The sequence below is a fragment of the Bos indicus x Bos taurus genome, chromosome 7, assembly GCF_003369695.1.
Source record: "Bos indicus x Bos taurus breed Angus x Brahman F1 hybrid chromosome 7, Bos_hybrid_MaternalHap_v2.0, whole genome shotgun sequence".
Classification (NCBI taxonomy): Eukaryota; Metazoa; Chordata; class Mammalia; order Artiodactyla; family Bovidae; genus Bos; species Bos indicus x Bos taurus.
Genome location: NC_040082.1, coordinates 53,422,509 through 53,441,723, shown reverse-complemented (window position 1 = coordinate 53,441,723; position 19,215 = coordinate 53,422,509). Strand labels below are relative to the sequence as shown.

Here is a 19,215-nt window from a genome sequence, read left to right as displayed (position 1 = left end):
GGAAGACACAGGTTGGAGAAGAGTTAAATCTTGATCTTTCATAGCAGGAAATCAATGGCTAATGCCTAAAACTGAAATTTAAAATTTTAAAAATTTAAAAAAATTTTAAATTACACTATAAGAGTTTAGATTAGAGATCTGTAAGCGAGGTGGAGATACTAAAATAAGTAACAAAACAGATGAAAGTAAGCCTGTCCAAGGAAGAGAAATTTAAGAGAATGTGGATGAATGGAGAGGAAACTGCTGCCTTTTTTTAACAAGTCTTACAGACCACAGTCTCTCTGTATTACAGGTATACGTAACTATCAAAAACAAAAATTCAGTTTCAAAAGTTCAGCAGCTAAGTAACTCAACAACAACAAAAAATTACAACAAAAATGAAGAGGGGGGAAAAGGATGAAAGCAAAAAGTAAAGCACTACAGAAAGAACTGTTAACTACCTCTACTGCAAACGGTCTCTGCCAGAAAGCATCATTAAAGTTCACTGTATGTAATCTACACATGCCAACTTTAGAACATTACCTTCATCAACATTACAGGTGGGATGTTCAGGTTAAATGAATTGCTATTATTAAACAGGTCTTCAATTTTATATGTAAATAAAATTATATCTTTAATACAGCTCCAGGTTCTACTACAGAAAATTGCTAATTAACATTGTAAAGTCTATGAACCAAAAGCACTTCTAAAACAGCCTTCAGGGGATAGTCTATTACATACAGTATCAATCATCTTGTTTCTAATAGTCTTCTTTACGTCTTGGACCTTCTGTCCTTTAAATCCATCCACCAACATTACCTTAAAGGATAAGAAGTGTAAAAACACATACAATTAAAATTTGCTTTGGGTCCCCCCTTAAACTTTCTCCTACCTAAATTTACCTCCACAAACAACCAGGATATTTTTAGTGTGAAATTTATCACATTTATAACCATACATCTTTATTTTGGCACAGCTTGGACAACTAATAGTTATAACACACTTGTTTTTCTTTTAGTGTAACTAGAATATGTATTATGAACATGATTACAAAGAAAAGTTCACTTCCTTCCCACTTCTTAGGTTTCCATGTGGAGAGAATTCCTTTGCCCTAATTCCCATCATTCCTAAAGGCTTTGGGGGAAGGAACTGAGCCAATGCAGCTCAGCCCCAGTTAGGCTTCTCTTTTCAACTCCATCTGTTGCCAGCAAGCATTCTCCTTTGCCTGGCCATGTGATAAACTTGGCTCTGAGAGGAAGGCCTATGGTTTCTCAACTCTGCCTTTTATGTAATGGGGAGATTTAATTCTTGGGCAAAGTATTGCCTTGCCCATTGCTGTCACAGAGCTAAGATACCATCCCCTTCTGGCTGATACTGACCTCTATCTATCTAATTCCTGTTGACTCTTTCAACAGGAATTTATAAGGTTTTATCCTTTTGAGGTTTTGGGTTTTTTATTTTTGGCCATACCTCACAGCTTATAGGATTTTAGTTCCCAATCCAGGGATCAAACTTGGGCCTTCAGCAATGAGAAGGCAGAGTACTAAACACAGGATCACCAGGGAATTCCCAATACTTTCTACCTTAAGTGGAAAGACATGTTTTCTATTTTCACCTTCAATCCTCTAACATGCCAAAATGCTCCGCATCTATTTAATTCATCATTATGAAATTATAGATTATTGATCATCATGGCACAGGGGTTAACAGCACAAATCTTAGAGCCAAGTTGCCTAGTTTGAGTTCCAGCTCTGCTTTGACCTAGCTATCTGGCTGATACAGGGTAAATTACTTAGTGTCTTAGTACCTTAATTTCCTTATCTGTTAAATGGGAATAAGTGCCTACTTTGCAAGGTCATTTTGAGATGTAAGTAAGTGAATATGTGAGTGCTATATTAGTGTTGGCTCTTAGTGTCATCCAAAACATGGATGAGTTGAGTTTTAAAGAAGACATATAAACAATATTTGGTCATACAGAGAAATAGAAAGCAAAAGTAAAAAACATTCTCATTTACAGCCTTCAAAATCTTCATTTCAACCTCAAGTCACTAACAACTTGACTGGGTTTTTACTTTCACTAGCTTCACCTTCTTTCCATGGAAATGTAAGCCACATTAACATATGTACAATTAAGAAGAAAAGAGAGGTTCAAAAATTGTGCTAAGATGGCATGTAGTAGTTGTATTAACAAGTAAATTAATGAACTGAATGAAACTGCTTATTTAAAATTTCATCTCAATAAGAGAGCAAAGGGATCGGGTATTGTCCATGCAATAAACCTTTGGCGTGTATTGCACAGTACAACGAACTAACCTTAAACATCTTCTTGAGAAATTCACTCAGAGATTAGGGGCACAAAAATGGAACTTCTGTAATACTACTGGACAAAAACAGATTAAAAAAAAAGAAATTTGGAAAGAGAAGAACATAATCTTATAACCTTCAGTTCAGTTCAGTTGCTCAGCCATGTCTGACTCTTTGAGACCCCATGGACTGCAGCACGCCAGGCTTTCCTGTCCATCACCAACTCCCAGAGTTTACTCAAACTCACGTCCATCAAGTCGGTGATGCCATCAAACCATCTCATCCTCTGTCATCCCCTTCTCCTCCTGCCTTCAATCTTTCCCAGCATCAGGGTCTTTTCACATGAGTCAGTTCTTTGCATCAGGTGGCCAAAGTACTGGAGTTCACCTTCAGCATCAGTTCTTCCAATGAATATTCAGGACTGATTTCCTTTAGGATGGACTGGTTGGATCTCCTTGCAGTCCAAGGGACTCTCAAGATATTCTCCAACACCACACTTTAAAAGCATCAATTCTTTGGCACTCAGCTTTCTTTATGGTCCAACTCTCACACCCATACGTGACTACCGGAAAAACAATAGCTTTGACTAGATGGACATTTGTTGGCAAAGTAATGTCTCTGCTGTTTAATATGCTATCTAGGTCGGTCATAACTTTTCTTCCAAGGAGCAAGCGTCTTTTAATTTCATGGCTGCAATCACTATCTGCAGTGATTTTGGAGCCCAAGAAAATAAAGTCTGTCACTGTTTCCATTGTTTCCCCATCTATTTGCCATGAAATGATGGGATCTGATGCCATGATCTCAGTTTTCTGAATGCTGAGTTTTCAGCCAACTTTTTCACTCTCCTCTTTGACTTTCATCAAGAGGCTCTTTAGTGCCTCTTCACTTTTTGCCATAAGAGTGGTGTCATATTCATATCTGAAGTTATTGATATTTCTCCGGACAATCTTGATTCTACCTTGTGTTCCATCCAGCCCAGCATTTTACATGATGTTCTCTGCATATAAGTTAAATAAGCAGGGTGACAGTATGCCACCTTGACGTATTCCTTTCCCAATCTGGAACCAGTCCATTGTTCCATGTCTAGTTCTAACTGTTGCTTTTTGACCTGCATACAGATTCCTCAAGAGGCAGGTCAGGTGGTCTGGTATTCCCATCTCTTTCAGAATTTTCCACAGTTTGTGGTGATCCACAGTCAAAGGCTTTGGCATAGTCAATAAAGCAGAAATAGATGTCTTTCTGGAACTTTCTTGCTTTTTCAATGATCCAACGAATGTTGGCAATTTGATCTCTGGTTCCTCTGCCTTTTCTAAATCCAGCTTGAACGTGTGGAAATTCTCAGTTCACACACTGTTGAAGCCTCGCTTGGAGAATTTTGAGCATTACTTTGCTAGCGTGTGAGATGAATACAATTGTGCGGTAGTCTGAACATTCTTTGACACTGCCTTTCTTTGGGACTGGAATGAAAACTGACCTTTTCCAATCCTGTGGCCACTGCTAAGTTTTCCAAATTTGCTGGCATATTGAGTGCAGCACTTTCACAGGATCATCTTTTAGGTTTTGAAATAGCTCAACTGGAATGCCATCACCTCCATTAGTTTTGTTCATATCTTATAGTAATCCCTCTCAAATCAGGACACAGCTGAAATTGTATTAAATTTTTCTATATTTTTTCTAAATCAGTAAGAAGAAAACCAAAGATCATGGAGTACGTAAATCAAACAAAAATGATAACAAAAATATTACTTACACCATCATAAAAACCTCTTAGGTACAATTTCTCCTTTGCTTCTGCAAGTTTTTCTCGGTCATTCTGGCTCTGAATTTTCAACTCATCACATATAGTTACAGCAGAAAGCTTTCCAAAATCTGGGATTTCAATGACTGGCACCTGCAAAAAAGAGAAATGTAAAACTATTCACACTGAATGAACATAAAAACAGCCTTATGGGCACAGTCCTTTGCCTCCACTGTCCAATGAAGTCATATGAGATTTTATATATCATTAGGTCAGCTCCACACATTAGGGAAAACATCCAGATGTGAATCTATCTTCCTACTGTCCATAGGAACCAGCCAAATTTTCTGCACCAACCCCCACACTCTCCTTTCCTCACTACACATATAGCTTCCACAGCTCTCAAGCCCTCACTGGCATATAATTTACTGAATAATGTTCAAAACTGGCAAAATGATGCATGCATGTGTGCTAAATCATTTTAGTCATGTCCAACTCTCTGCAACCCTACAGACTGTAGCCTGCCAGGCTGCTCTCTCCACGGGATTCTCCAGGCAAGAATACTGGAGTGGATTGCCATTTCCTACTCCAGGGGATCTTCCAGACCCAAGGATTGAACCCTAGTCTCTTATGTATCCTGCATTGGCAGGCAGATTCTTTACCACTAGCGCCACCTGGGAAGCCAGCGAAATGATGTAAACAACTGAATTTATGGACGGTCTTATTTCTGATTTATATTAAGTCTTCTGGAGTCTCCATGAAAATTGTTCACTAGTAATTTACATTTCTAAAGACACTAACATGAAAGCATAAACTTTCAAGAGTAACGTGGCAAAATTTTATCTTTAGAAGCCTGGAAATCTGCCACACTAGAAAATAAGTTACTACAGAATTGGTGATACTAAAAGGCAAACTATTTGTTTCTTCTCGAACTGCAGGTGCCAGGTGCTAAGAAAATGCCTACTGTTAAAGTCTTTTGTTTGCTCTTATCCATCCCAGCAGATATCAAATTAAAGCAAATAAACTCTTAAACTCTCTCTTATTTTCATTCTCTATGAGTTGGGGATGGACAGGGAGGCCTGGCGTGCTGCTGTCCATGGGGTCACAAATGGTCAGATACGACTAACCAACTGAACTGAACTGAACCAATTATTTAATTCTGTTACAAGTGTTAGCTCTTTTCTTCCTCTAATGAAAAGATGGACATTAATATTCTGAATCATCTATGTACTCACAGGTTCAAATGGCAAGACCATGTCATCTCTAATTCCATACTTCACTCGTAAAGCCTACAAAAACAAAAAGGAAGTTAACACTAATGATCAGTATTTTTCTGGTATTATCATTAAGAGAAATACCCTCTAAACTTTTTTTTAAGTATTTTTCTTCTTTCCATAAAGAACAATTTTTTAATTTTATAGACAAAACTCTCAAGAAGGGATGCATGACTTTTAAAAACTAAACAGTTTAAGTTAGACTGAATAGCTTAAATGTTGAAACTATACAGTCAAAAGCAAAAGTTCACACAGACACACACATATCACTTAAAATGAAGTTCACATTTCAGTTGCAATGAAAATGCAAGTATCAGAAAACTTGTTTTTACAAAACTTTCTCTCGTTAGCAACCAGGTTGCTCTTCAGCAGGTGAATAAATAAACATACATCCAGACAACAGAATATTATTCAGTGCTAAAAAGAAACAAGCTATGATGCTATGAAAAGACATGAGAAACCAAAATGCTTATTACTAACTGAAAGAAAATCTAAGAAAGCTACATACCGTATGAATCCAACTATTACATGACTTTCGGAAAAGGTAAAATTATGGTGACAATTAAAAAGATCAGTGGTTGCCAGGAGTGGGAGGGAAGACAGATGAACAAGAAGAGCACAGAGGATTTTAAAGGCAGCGAAACTATTCTGTATATCATAATGATGGATACATGTCATTAAATGTTTGCATAAACCCACAGAATGTACAATACCAAGAATGAACCCTAAGGTAAACTATGGACTCTGGGCAATTATGACGTCAATGTAGGTTCATCTTTGATAAAAACGTACCACTCCGGTGAGTGACACTAATAATGGGGGAGGCAATGCAGGTGTTGAAGAAGGGGTATTACATGGGAATCTCTGTGCCTTCCTCTCTATTTTCATTATGAACCTAAAACTGTCCTAAGAAAATAAGTCTTAAAAAAGATTCTACGGGGACTTCCCTGGCAGTCCAGTAGTTAAGACATCACGCCTCCACAGCAGAGGGCGCAGGGTCAATCCCTAGTTGGGGAACTAAGATCCCGCATGCCTCACGAGACAGCCAAAAAAAAAGGTTCTATGAAATACTATATTTAAAATTCAAATCACAGGAAAACATATAAATATCAAGAAACAGGTTAAAGATAGCATTAAAAAGATATCTGCATAGTTTTTCAGCCTAATTCAACAGTTCAGTGGTACCTAACCAATGAGATGATAAAGAGGAAATGTGAACATGAAACACAGAAACTCACTTGCTTTTTCTTCAAGTCTCTGAGGGCAGCAAAATCATCAGGAGAGTCGGAAGGAACACTTGTGACCACACCAGTGCCTTATAAAAGAAAGTGTGGAATTAACTAATAGCAACCAGAATGTGTACACCAAAGAATTTCTACAAAGAAATAAACTCTTTACCTTTATCCTCCTTGATGGTGAGCATTGGGAGAACATAGATCACCTTGTACGATGTTAAAGGTGCAGAAAGTGATGCACCAAGAATATCCTATGTAAGAAAAAGATCAGTATAAAGAGGAAGTAACCTAATCTAATCATTAAATTTTAAAACTATGTTTATATTTTAAGCCACGAGAAGCTAGTAATCAACAATACTCATTCTTTTTTACCTACAAGACTGGAAATAACTGAAAATAATTATAAAGCCCAAATCTTGTAATGTTGTGAGGAAATTAGTACACTAACATATTGCTTTTAACTTTGCACTCCTTGAGGAAAACAATATAGGAATCCACAGCAAGAGTCACAAAAATGTTCACACAGCTTGGACCCAGCAATCCAATTCTAGGAATTTACCTCAAAAGATTCTTTGAGAATCTTCCCAATGCTGTATTAACTACATTAGCAAAACATGGAAACAACTAAGACTTTAAATGATTTTTTTTTTTAAATCACTTAATAAAATATGAGACATCAACAAGATAGAATATTATATCTCTGTGTTTCTATTTTAAACAATAATTAGAAAGACAGTTAAGAAGACGTATCTAGTTTCTCTTTAAAATAAAAAAAAGAAGCCCCAACAATATAGGACCCATATTCTTATATATGAATAAGCAGCTTGCAGCTGTTTGTTTAGCTACAGAAATGCACTTTTCAATTCCATATAGTTTCCTTTACCCATATACGTAAGTTGCTTATAGAATTTGGAGCCATAATGATAAAGGCTAAATATCAATTAACAGTTTAAAGCTATTATACCACCCATTTCCCTCATACCAGAATATGCTCAAATTAACAAGGAAAGAAGTTGCATGTAAGAGCAAGAAAAAAAAAAATTGTGTCATTAATACCATTCCCCAAAACCTCTCAGACAGAACTCTAACATCAGGAACTAATGAGATGTGGCAGGACTGCTTATAACAGACGAAGCAATTCAAATATCCACTATACAGAGTCATTAAATAATTTGTGGCATAGCCAAACAATGGAATACTGTGTAACAGTAAAAAATAAGAACAAAGGGAATTCCTTGGCAGTCCTGTGGTTAGGACTCTACTTTCACTGCCAAGGGCCCAGGTTCAACCCCTGGTGAGGGAACTAAGATCCTAAAAGCCACATGGCACAGCCAAAAAAAAGAAAGAACGAGAACAAGGAGATGTTTATCTACTGACAAAATAATTACCAAGAAATAGCTAAGTAAAAAAGAAAGTAAAACACAGAACAATGTGATGAAATACACTGCCGTTTGTGTGTAAAAAAAGAGGGCTAAAGAATATATATGTATGTATTTGCTTGTATATACATGAAATACTTCTGGAAGGATTCACAAGACACTGGTTTCACTGACTGCTTATGGAAGAGACAACTGAGTGACTGGGAGTATTTTGTGTACCTTTTGTTTTTTATTTTGGCTGCACAGCCTGCAGAATCTCAGTTCCCCAACCAGGGATGGAACAGGTGCCCTTGGCAGTGAAATCAGAGTCCTAACCACTGGGCCACCAGGGAATCCCTTCTTTTTGTCTTTCAAATTTTGAGTCTTATGAATATTTAGTAATCTAGTCAAAAAATAAATTTACAAAATAAGAAATAAAAGTCCAATTCAAAAGGAGAATTGAGATGGTATTCTACTCATCTTTTTCTTTTAAAAGATTATTTATTAAGATACCAAAGATCAGCACTTAACCAAAGGGAATAAAACACGCCGGTAAATAAGTAAAAGTAAAATAAACCTAAGTAAAATAAACTCTAAGGATACTACACGTGCTCATGCACAGTCATGTCCGACTCTGTGCAACCCCACAGACTGTGGCCCACCAGGCTCCTCTGTGCATGGGATTCTCCAGCCAAGAATACTAGAGTGAGCTGCCATCTCTTCCTCCAGAGAATCTTCCCAACCCAAGGATCCAGCCCAAGTCTCCTGTCTCCTGCATTGTAGGCAGATTCTTTACCAGCTGAGCCATCGGGGATTTAGTTAAGATCAAGACTTCCTTTCCAGAAAAAAAAAAAGCAGCTGCTACTGCACACCAGGAATGCAGTTAATCCTATTTAAAAAGTAGTATCGGGACTTTCCTGGTCATCCAGTGTTAAGAATTTACCTGCCAATACAGCAGACATGGGTTCAATCCCTTATCAGGGAAGATCCCACATGCCATGGAGCAACTAAGCCCATGTGCCGCATCTACTGAAGCCCATGTGTCTAGAGCCTATGCTCTGCAACAAGAGAAGCCACCGCAGTGAGCAGTTGGAGCACCGCAACTAGAGAGCAGCCCCTGCTCACTGCAACGAGACAATGCCCACGCACAGCAAAAACGACCCATTTTTTAGAAGGAGTAATATAATGTCAACTGCAGCTATACTAAATCTCTTGAGGAGAACTGTATTTTTCAATCAGATAATTACTGAGCAGAAACGTAAGATTCAAAAATGCTATTTTAGGGAATTCTCTGATAATGCAATGGTTAGGACTCCATGCTTCCACCGCCAGGGGCCTGTGGCTTAATCGCTGGTGGGGGAACTAAGATCCCACAAGCCACACAGTATGGTCAAAAAAAATTTTTTTCTAATAAATACATAAATAAAAATGCTGTTTTACTGATATGGTCACACAATGAATATACCACAGCAATTAAAAAGCAAACAAAAAGAACAAACTACTACTACATATACAACATGGGTGAATCTCACAGGCATCACATTGAGCCAAAGAAGCTAGACATAAAAGAGTACAGACTATACAATTTCACTATGTAAAGTTCATGAAGAGTGACTCATCTTTGGTGACTTAAGTCACGGTAGTGGTTACCTCTACAGAAGAAGGGATGTGAAATGGACATGAGAGTGCCTTCTGGAGTGCTCCAACTGTACATCCCTTGATTTGAGTGATGCATAACGTTTGAAGATATACCAAAATACACACTTACGACTTACACGCTTGACTGTACGTATACCTCAACTAAAATGTTTTTTTAAACATTCTTTTCTCAAATTTCATTTCTGACATTTTCCTCTAAGTGTATGCTCTAAACTAATTCCACTACCCAACTTACCTCTCCCATTAACTCTTTAACAACAGGTACCACTCCATTGTCCTTGGTAAAGCCCTGGTATGACATATTTCTTGCAGCTCTTTGGGTGCAGATGAATATATCACCGTTCATTGTCTCAAATCCAATGTACTTCATATCGGGGCGAACCCAACAGTTTGTTTGTCCAAACATAGTCTCAGGTCTGAGAGTAGCAGCTACCAAGAAGATATTTTTCCCTTTCAAGCCACTAAGAAGAAAAAAGCACACATTTATGGAAAATGTTATGGATTTTATCACAACTATCTGATGTTTCAAAAAGATGAAGCCACAATTCTTTGACAAACCTACCTTAATTTGGATGGGTATGGCTCAAGCACTTTCAACTTGATTAAAGTATATTCCTGAGGTCCAACACCCTAAACAAAATAAAAATTTGAAAGAGAAAAGAGTTGGATTAAACCTACTAATCTATGCAAGAGATCTGATTCAAATTTCTAAGACGGGTTCTTGCATCGCTAGAATAATTCTTCCTTCCAATGAAAAGACTGTCAGTGGTGTATTGACCACATGGAAGCCTAATGTGTAAGAAATGACTTGAGAGACCACCATCCTACCCCACACTAGACAGAACTGGTCAAGGAGGTCCAGACTGAGTAAGGTTTACTAAGAGCTCTCTTGAGAGGGAAAAACAAGGGGAGAATGACTTGGATTAATCAGCCAAAACAGTGTTTGCCAAAATGGGAGTTAGAAGATAAAATCAATGTCAATCCTACAGAGTAGTCATCACAGACATATGATGGACCAGGGATCAAATGATGTGTATTCAAAACCTAGCTTCGGCCCTCACTTGTGGCTTGCCACAAGGAGTCACAATCACTCTGAACCTTCATTTCTTCATGAAAAATAAAATTAATTAATTAATTAAACATTTTAAAAATAAAAAACTGTGCTGTGCCTCACACAGGACTGTCCTGAGGAACACGTAAGATAATGACACATAATGATAATGACAAAATGCTTTGAAAAACTATGATGTACTATTGAAACTTAAGATGTTGCTATCATTGACTATATTAAAGCTTAACATAGTAAACTGGCCTTCTGAAGGCTCTCAAATCTTTCAAAATTTTGATCAACTCTCACTTCTGTCATGTAAGTTACATCATAATTGAAGGCTGATTTTGAAAGGTAGTCACTAGCCTATGAATGCGTTCAAAGGTGGTAACAGAGAATGACACACTCATAGGGACTACAAAGTTCATTGTTGTTGATTTACTGTGCCAAGGCTTTAGACGAATGATTTTCCCTTGCTTCATTCAAGTATTACAGGGAACAATGTCACTAATGTGTCCTCCAGGAATGCAGAATGAACTGATGTCATGCATGACTTGAAGTACTTTGAAAATAAGTAGGCATGTGACCAAAGCAAGTATAAATGGAATCTGTGTACATGAGTGAACCACATATCTCATTACCTTTCCTCATGGTCTCTTTTTAGAACAGTGCACTCTCCAAGTGGTGCTTCTCAAACATGAGCAGGCATATGAATCACACAGAGAACACATTAAAAGACAGATTCCTGGGCTCCACCCTCAGAGCTTCTGATTTAGCAATTTGGGGGTGAGGTTCAAGAATCTACTTCTCTAGGAATTCTCTGGCAGTGTAGTGGTTAGGACACCACATTTTCACTGCCAAGGGCCCAGGTTCAATCCCTGATCTGGGAATCCTGCAAGCCAAGCTAAGTGACAAAAAAAAAAAAAAATCCAAGAATGTGCTTTTCCAGCACAAGCTGATGCAGCTAAACCTACCAGCAAGGTTCTAGACAAGGTTCTAGAGAAGATACAGGTACCTATGATGACTACCTGCCTCCTTCTTAATAGCCACCAGAGTATCATGACTTATACCTCAATACTGGAATAAAGCTATTTTTAGGTTTCTGATTTATTTCTTAAACTCTATGACTATATTAAGAATTATGACAACAACTATTCTATGTCACAAATAATTACCTCCCCAGTTTGTCTGTCATGATCCATACAAGGCTGTCCATCTTTTGGAGAATAAATAGTATACCTGAAACAAGAAATAAATGACAAACATTACAATGTACAAGTTTTATCCTAACGGATTGGTCAGTGTTGCTCCTAACATCTCACAATATTTCTTCTAACTAAAACTTCTGAGTAAATGTCTACATCATTTTTTATGCGGAATTTTGTTGCCAACACAGTTACTCAATGAAAGCTTTTTGCCTTCATCAAAGGTAATACCACTGAAAAATATTCACTGATCTTGGCTTTGTGGTATGAAACAGAAGACTGTAGAATATAAATAAGCTTTTGAAATGCAACTACCTTTTAACGAGTCCATATGATCAAGGGAGAACTTTACAGAACAATTTATAGAGCAAAAGGATAAACTAAAACACAAATAAAATTATTTTTCTACTTGGCTAGAATACTTAAGAGAATCTTTCCTGAGACCATAAAAAGAGAATCTTTAGTGAGACCCCCTATTCTCCCTGGTTCTATTTGTCACAAACACTAAGCAGCTCAAAGAAATTAAGACACCGGCCAGACAAAAAGGAAACCAACAGAACAAAAAGAGGAATTATAAAAAGAGAAAAGATAATGGAAAAAAGTAGGCTCTGGGGCACATTGAATTACAATACAGGAATTATATGATTTTTGCTTTATTAAACTGAAGGACAATAAACTCACCGCTTCCCAAACTTAATTCTGCTTCTTTCTCTTAATGTTAGAAACTGCCACCTGACAAATGAATCATAGTAAGGATTAACATCAGTGGTGATGAAGGACCGGCGCCAATCTACCTATAGGAGGAGAAAGGAAATGGTAATTTTTTAGAAATTTATATAGTCTCTATAAATAGGAATTCCCATGAATCAATTATTTACTTGCCTACTTCTAACTTTTTAATGTAGAATTATATCAAATATCAAAAGCAAACCAAAAAACTTCAAGTTCCATCTATTAAATATATATCATAATTATCACATTAATTTATGCTTAATATGTAAGCTTTTAAACATATATATTTACATATTAAACATATAGGAATTATAATAAATTAAGAAGGAACACTTAAACAACATCTTTTTGTGTCCCTAAATATTTAAGCTTACATTGGGTTTCTTCGAAATCTCTTTTTTTTAATTTTATTGAAGTACAGTTAATTTACAATGTTGTGGGTTTCTTCACTTGAACAGTACTCCTTTTTACTAATTGCTAGTATATCTATATATATTCCAAAACAACAAACATTAAAGTACTTCATTGCTTACCTCAAGGCCCATGTGGTTCTAATCAGAAAATAACAGTACCAAGCCATTCGTGGAATACTGATGGAATATATTATTCTAAATTAAGAGGTGGACCAAATCTCGTACAGTCACACAAATATAACTAGGTTCTTCACATTGCCTTAAACTACAGAGGTAGCCAGCATACCTTCAAACCCATTCTCTTCAGATCCTGGACAGCCAGTGGTGGGAAATATTCAAGCCAATGTTCTGCTTCAGAAAATTTGACTATCTCATCATCAGAAAGGCCCAGGGATTTCATAATGTCCCACTGGTATTTAGAAGATCCAGCTTTAGCAGCAGCTTTACTCTGAAAATAACCAGCAAAACCAAACTCCATCAAAGAACAACTAACAACCAGTTAACAAACTCCAGAACCACAATAATTTTAAATGAATGATCCTATTTGGTAGTTTTTTTAAACTCTAAAACAATATTACTGACATATAGGAATACTGCTGAATCTGGAGGTACTGTTTTATGTGCCAAACCATACAGTCTGATACCTGTATTCTGACACCAAAGGTAAGTAAATGGTTGGAACCATAAAATAATTATCATCACAAAGTTCTTAGCACCAAACCTTCTCTATTTCCTTTTTTCAAATACCACATACATCTTTTTTAGTTATGAATAAACTACTAACAAGAGTTTCCTTCTTTTCCAATATTTATCAATATCAAAAAAGTAACCACATGCCAGGCACTGGAGGTGGGCCAAGGTGCTGGACCATGAAACTATAGAAAGGTAGGAGGAGGAATCTTGGGACTAAGGAAACCGATCTCTATGTACCGTGGTGGCAGAAACAAGACTCTATGCATTTGTCAAACCAAGGCAATGATATACTCCAGAGTGAATTTTACTGCATGTAAATTAAAAAAAAAAAATTGACCAGGATGTTGGAGGAACTCAAGATAGAAAGCAGACTGTGACAAAGTTATCTAACTGTATTACAAATGCATGATATAACCACACTAAAGGGGTAGGAAAGAAAGAACTTTAGAAGTAACTGGAAAATAGTGTGTTGGCTAGATTCTAAAGACAAAACGAACTATACACAACCAATGTATTTTAGTTGGTAAAACTGTTCTGTAACTACTGGTAGACAACTGAACAAATAACAGATATACTGTAAATGAGAGCTAGGTTTCCTACTGCTGGAGAAAGAAGTCACAAATAAGCAAAGAAGAATGCTAGAATGAACCCTGTGGTGCTAAAATAGAGCCAGAGGGATCAGTATGCACTCAGAAAAAATAGAGACAGAAAGAGAACGACAAATGCCATATGATATCACTTATATGTGGATAATCTAAAATACGACACAAATGAACTTATCTTTGAAACAGAAATAGACTCAGAGATATAGGGAATAGATCTGTGATTGCCAAAGACAAGGGGAGTGGGAGAGGGGTTGTTTAGGAGTTTGGGATTAGCAGATTTAAATTATTATACACAGATGGATAAACAACAAGGTCCTACTATATAGCACAAGGAACTCTATTCAATATGCTGTAAAAAAAAAAAAAAAAAACATAACGGAAAAGGAAAAAATATTTTAAATAAAGAAAAAATACAGGAATTCCCGGTCAATCCAGTAGTTAAGATTTGGCTCTTTCATTGCTGTGGGTGTGGGTTTGATCCTTGGTCAGGGAACTAAGATCCCTGGTTGGTGTGGCCAAAAATAAATAAAGTGCTTACATTAAGAAAAAAAAGAAAAAAATCTCATTTAAAAAAAATACAAAGAAGTAAATACAGACACATACATGCAAAGGGGCTAGTAGACATACACATATTTCCTTGCTCTTTCTACTGAGAAGACCTAGAAACAATGAGCATACCTAGCACTCAGAATTTAGTTTCTAAATACCATTTTTCAATAAAAGGAAAAAGGACTCCTTGGAAAAGTGGCTGACTCCAGGGCTAAAATAGGGAGAATAGAAAATGAGCTTGCAGCATCTTATGGCACATGAAAGTACAGAAGTGCTCAGAAAAAAAAAAAAGGAATAAAAGAAAAATGGGGGCATGTCAAGTGGACACAGGAGCCAACCTAAAGAGTCCCTTAATGGCCAATGCTAGAACAATCTGAGCAATAACAATAACTCAGCAGCAACAACAACAAAAACCAATAGTATTAGATTATAACTCAAAGAATAAATAAATATGCACGAATCCACACTGATACAAAAAAGAAATAAGTAAATGAAGAAGAAACAGAAGAACTCTACATGAGGGAAACAGAAAATCAACATTAGAACAAAACAGCAATAACCACTGCAGGCAAGATCCACTGAAAAATGCTAAATTAGTGAGGAAATATATATTTTTTAAAAAAACAAGATGTTATTCCCATAGTCTCAAAGTATCTCTCCCAAAACATACATGAATCACAAAGGGAAAAATGAAACCTTCACAGTAGGAAACCTGATAGATACCACCTAAACCAAATGATCAAGGTTAACATCACCAGTAATAAGACATCAATATCTTATACTCCTGGATTGGATTCACTGAAGACACATCACCTCTCAATCTACTCATGAGAAAGCATTACACAAGCCTAAAAGAAGAGATCCTTTATAAGTTATCTGACCAGTCCTTTTCAGAAGTGCTAAGATCAGGAAGACAAGACAGAAGAGACATGACAAGCAAATGCAAGATGGGATTTTGGATAGGATCTTAGAACAGACTAAGAATGTTAAGGAAAAACTGGTGAAACCAAATGAAGTTGGTAGTTTCTCAAACAGCATTGTTCAAATGTTGGTTTCTTAGATTTGAGGACTGTACTATGGTTATATAAGATGTAAAGGAACCCTATGCAATCTTGTAATTCTTCTGTAAGTCTAAAATTATTTCAAAATAAAGTAAAAAGGGGGAAAAAGGCAATCAAAAGGTGAGAAAGATATTTTTGCCTCATTACTTTTTAAACATTAATGAGTACATTTTATGTGTCAGATACTACTATATTGTTACTCTGGGAATGTACATATAAATCTGACAAATATAAATAAAACTTCAACCAAAATAAATATCATCAAGTCACCAAACCTTTTTTCCTTTAGCTTTATCCTTAATTATTATATTTTCTGTTTTATCATTGATTTCTTCCTCTTCCTCTTCCTCATCTGGAAAATCAGGGGGGCAACCATAAAGCTCTACTTCTCTTTTCAATTTATCAGCACATGCCTACAAAAAACACAACATTAGAGGCAGTAAAGTTAAAAATTCCAAGGTAGAAACACTTTGAGTTTTTTTGTTGTTTCTAAGGCCAACTAATACTGACTCTGAACTTTTTAGCAATACATCTACAGATGTGTAGATCATTACAGAAAACTCATATGATACAAATCATGTACCTAAAAATTCACTAATTTACTTCATTTACCTGGCAATGACTTATTCAATACCCAGACTACTCAATGCAGTATACTTTATGTTAGGTGTCAGAAGTACAAAGATAAAGATATAGTATTATCATATTGAAAACAACTCTAAAAACTGCATTTCTCAATTTAAAGATTACTGTCACATCATCACAAGGCTACTAGGTAGGTAGGACAAGAGATAACATGCTAGAAAACAGACACTGAAAGATGAAGTGATTTATCCAAGGTTATAAAGCTAGTGAGCTACAGAATTATAACATGAACCTACATTTTCAACTTCATCTTTTTTCAAGTGTACCCCATAATGGGTCCACTGTTACAAACAAAGATGACACCACGTATACAGTGTTAATGGAGAAGGCAATGGCACCCCACTCCAGTACTCTTGCCTGGAAAATCCCATGGACGGAGGAGCCTGGTAGGCTGCAGTCCATGGGGTCAGTAAGAGGTGGACACGACTGAGTGACTTCACTTTCACTTTTCACTTTCATGCATTGGAGAAGGAAATGGCAACCCACTCCAGTACTCTTGCCTGGAAAATCCCATGGACGGAGGAGCCTGGTAGGCTGCAGTCCATGGGGTCAATAAGAGGTGGACACGACTGAGTGACTTCACTTTCACTTTTCACTTTCATGCATTGGAGAAGGAAATGGCAACCCACTCCAGTGTTCTTGCCTGGAGAATCCCAGGGATGGGGGAGCCTGGTGGGCTGCCGTCTATGGGGTCGCACAGAGTCGGACACGACTGAGGCGACTTAGCAGCAGCAGCAGCAGCATGCAGTGTTAAAGTTTAAAAAAAATACAAATATAGAATTGTAAATTTTCAAAAAGGGAAAGGTTGCTTCTAAAAAGAAGAATTTCAGTTAATAAACAGGGAAAAAAACAAGACAACTAGAAAGTCATCATTTTACAACCACAAATTCAACTACTGAAAGACGAGGATCATGAAAGGATGCTAAAACCACTGAGTTATTGGATAACCAGATAGTCAAAGAGTCTTAATGGATCATTCCATAAATTACTTTTTAATGAGAAAAAGGAAAAGTTAACTTTAGGATGAGGAAACATGGACACTATTAATATCACTAAAATGATACAAGTTAACTTATATGGCTTTTGATGTCAGACAGTGGGAAGAATAAAAGTGGGAAGAATAAAAAGTAAAAACCTGCCAGAAAAGACATTTTGGGACAGCTAGGGAGATTTGACTATAGATTAGATAATGATAATATTACATCAATGATTAATTTCTTGGAGAGGATAATGGGATAGTGACAATGTAGAAGAATGGCTTTGTTCTCAACAGATAAAAGCTGGAGTGTTTAGGGGTGACATGCCATGATGTCTGCCAACTTACTTTCAATGAGTTCATAGACAAAGAAAGAAAAAGCGTGCATGTATTGTATGTTGAGAGACAGAACTAGAGCAACTGTGCAAATGTTAATATTTGGTAACTATAAGCGAAGGGTATCTGGCTGTTCACTGTACCATCCTTTTACCTTCCCTATAGGTAGGACATTTTTCAAAATAAAAGACTGGTGCATAAAAAGAAGTAAGTTAAATTTCCCAACTCCCAAGGATTTAGGGAATCCTTTCAAATGTAGTTTTCTTACCCATTTTATATTAAAAATTATTTTTAATATAAATTTATGACAAATTGAAGACACTTACAAAAATGGACCGAAACAGATAGAACTGTTCATTATTTTAGGCCAACAGCCTATATATGCCATGCATGCACAAAACAGTGTCCACTGTACTTGTTAGTAGTCATTATCTAATTCTAAACAGAAATGTGAATATATAAGGTAACCAAAAGATATCAAAATTAGTTAGAAATCACTTGGACCTTAATGTTTGCCCTTTAAGCATTTCTTCAAATGTTTTCTAAAAATTAACTTTTACTATAATAAATTCAACTCATTTCAAAAAAATACTTTAACATAGTACCGAAGTATGTATTTGAAAACCCTATTTCAAATTCTTGAATTGGATATTACTATTAGCTCTAAGCTAAAATGAGTACAAAACAATCCCCAAGCAATCTTACCTTAATGGGCATTCCAGTACAGTGTAAACCAAAAGGAAACAGACAAGTCTTCCCTTTCAGTCTCTGGTACCCTACTGCAAACTACAGAGAGAAAATTAATTTTAAACTACAAATTTAAATGCTAGATGAATACAAAATTCTGACTTTTCACAATTAGTTTTGTTTTCCTCTTCCCATCTTCCTTTAGAGCACCAGTTAGATGTTATAGTCATTCAAGAGTTATACGTTTTTCTATGTCTTCACCAACCTAAGAATTACTTTTGAACATATACACATACCTAGAACCCTGTGCACACACACATACAGCATGTGAAAACAGAAAACTTAAATTATTTAAAAATAAAAACCATGCTTAAAATTAAGGAACTCTAAGTTCCCTTAACAGGAAATAAATTCTATAGATGTCATTTTCTTCAAAATAGTATTCATTAAAGACCCTCCATTCCATTATATTAAACAAAAAGGAAGCTTTACCTCACATTTAGATAAAGAAAACGTGTGTCCCAAGTGAAGGCGCCCATTCATATATGGATATGGGAAGGTTACAAAGTACTTGTCCTTGCTGCAAAAGAATCATGTAAGAAAGAAAGTACAAAAAAAAAAATGTTAAATTCCTTTAACAATTAAGGGTGGGGCCAAGGGAACACTTTACTGTAAGTAACTTGCTTAAATTTTAGTTATTTAAAATATACCGAAAATT

The 19,215-nt window shown here is 36.3% G+C and overlaps 1 protein-coding gene across 1 annotated transcript in view; it reads right to left on the bottom strand.

Moving 5' to 3' along the window:
* The window catches only part of LARS (leucyl-tRNA synthetase), a 72,713-nt gene that overhangs the window by 36,664 nt on the left and 16,834 nt on the right, over nucleotides 1–19,215 (bottom strand). The window contains 13 exon segments of the mRNA XM_027546080.1: nucleotides 721–798; nucleotides 4,034–4,174; nucleotides 5,257–5,310; nucleotides 6,534–6,610; nucleotides 6,694–6,781; nucleotides 9,783–10,008; nucleotides 10,110–10,177; nucleotides 11,771–11,834; nucleotides 12,482–12,594; nucleotides 13,232–13,393; nucleotides 16,129–16,266; nucleotides 18,516–18,596; nucleotides 18,990–19,077. Coding sequence (XP_027401881.1) covers nucleotides 721–798; nucleotides 4,034–4,174; nucleotides 5,257–5,310; nucleotides 6,534–6,610; nucleotides 6,694–6,781; nucleotides 9,783–10,008; nucleotides 10,110–10,177; nucleotides 11,771–11,834; nucleotides 12,482–12,594; nucleotides 13,232–13,393; nucleotides 16,129–16,266; nucleotides 18,516–18,596; nucleotides 18,990–19,077 — 1,378 coding nt within the window.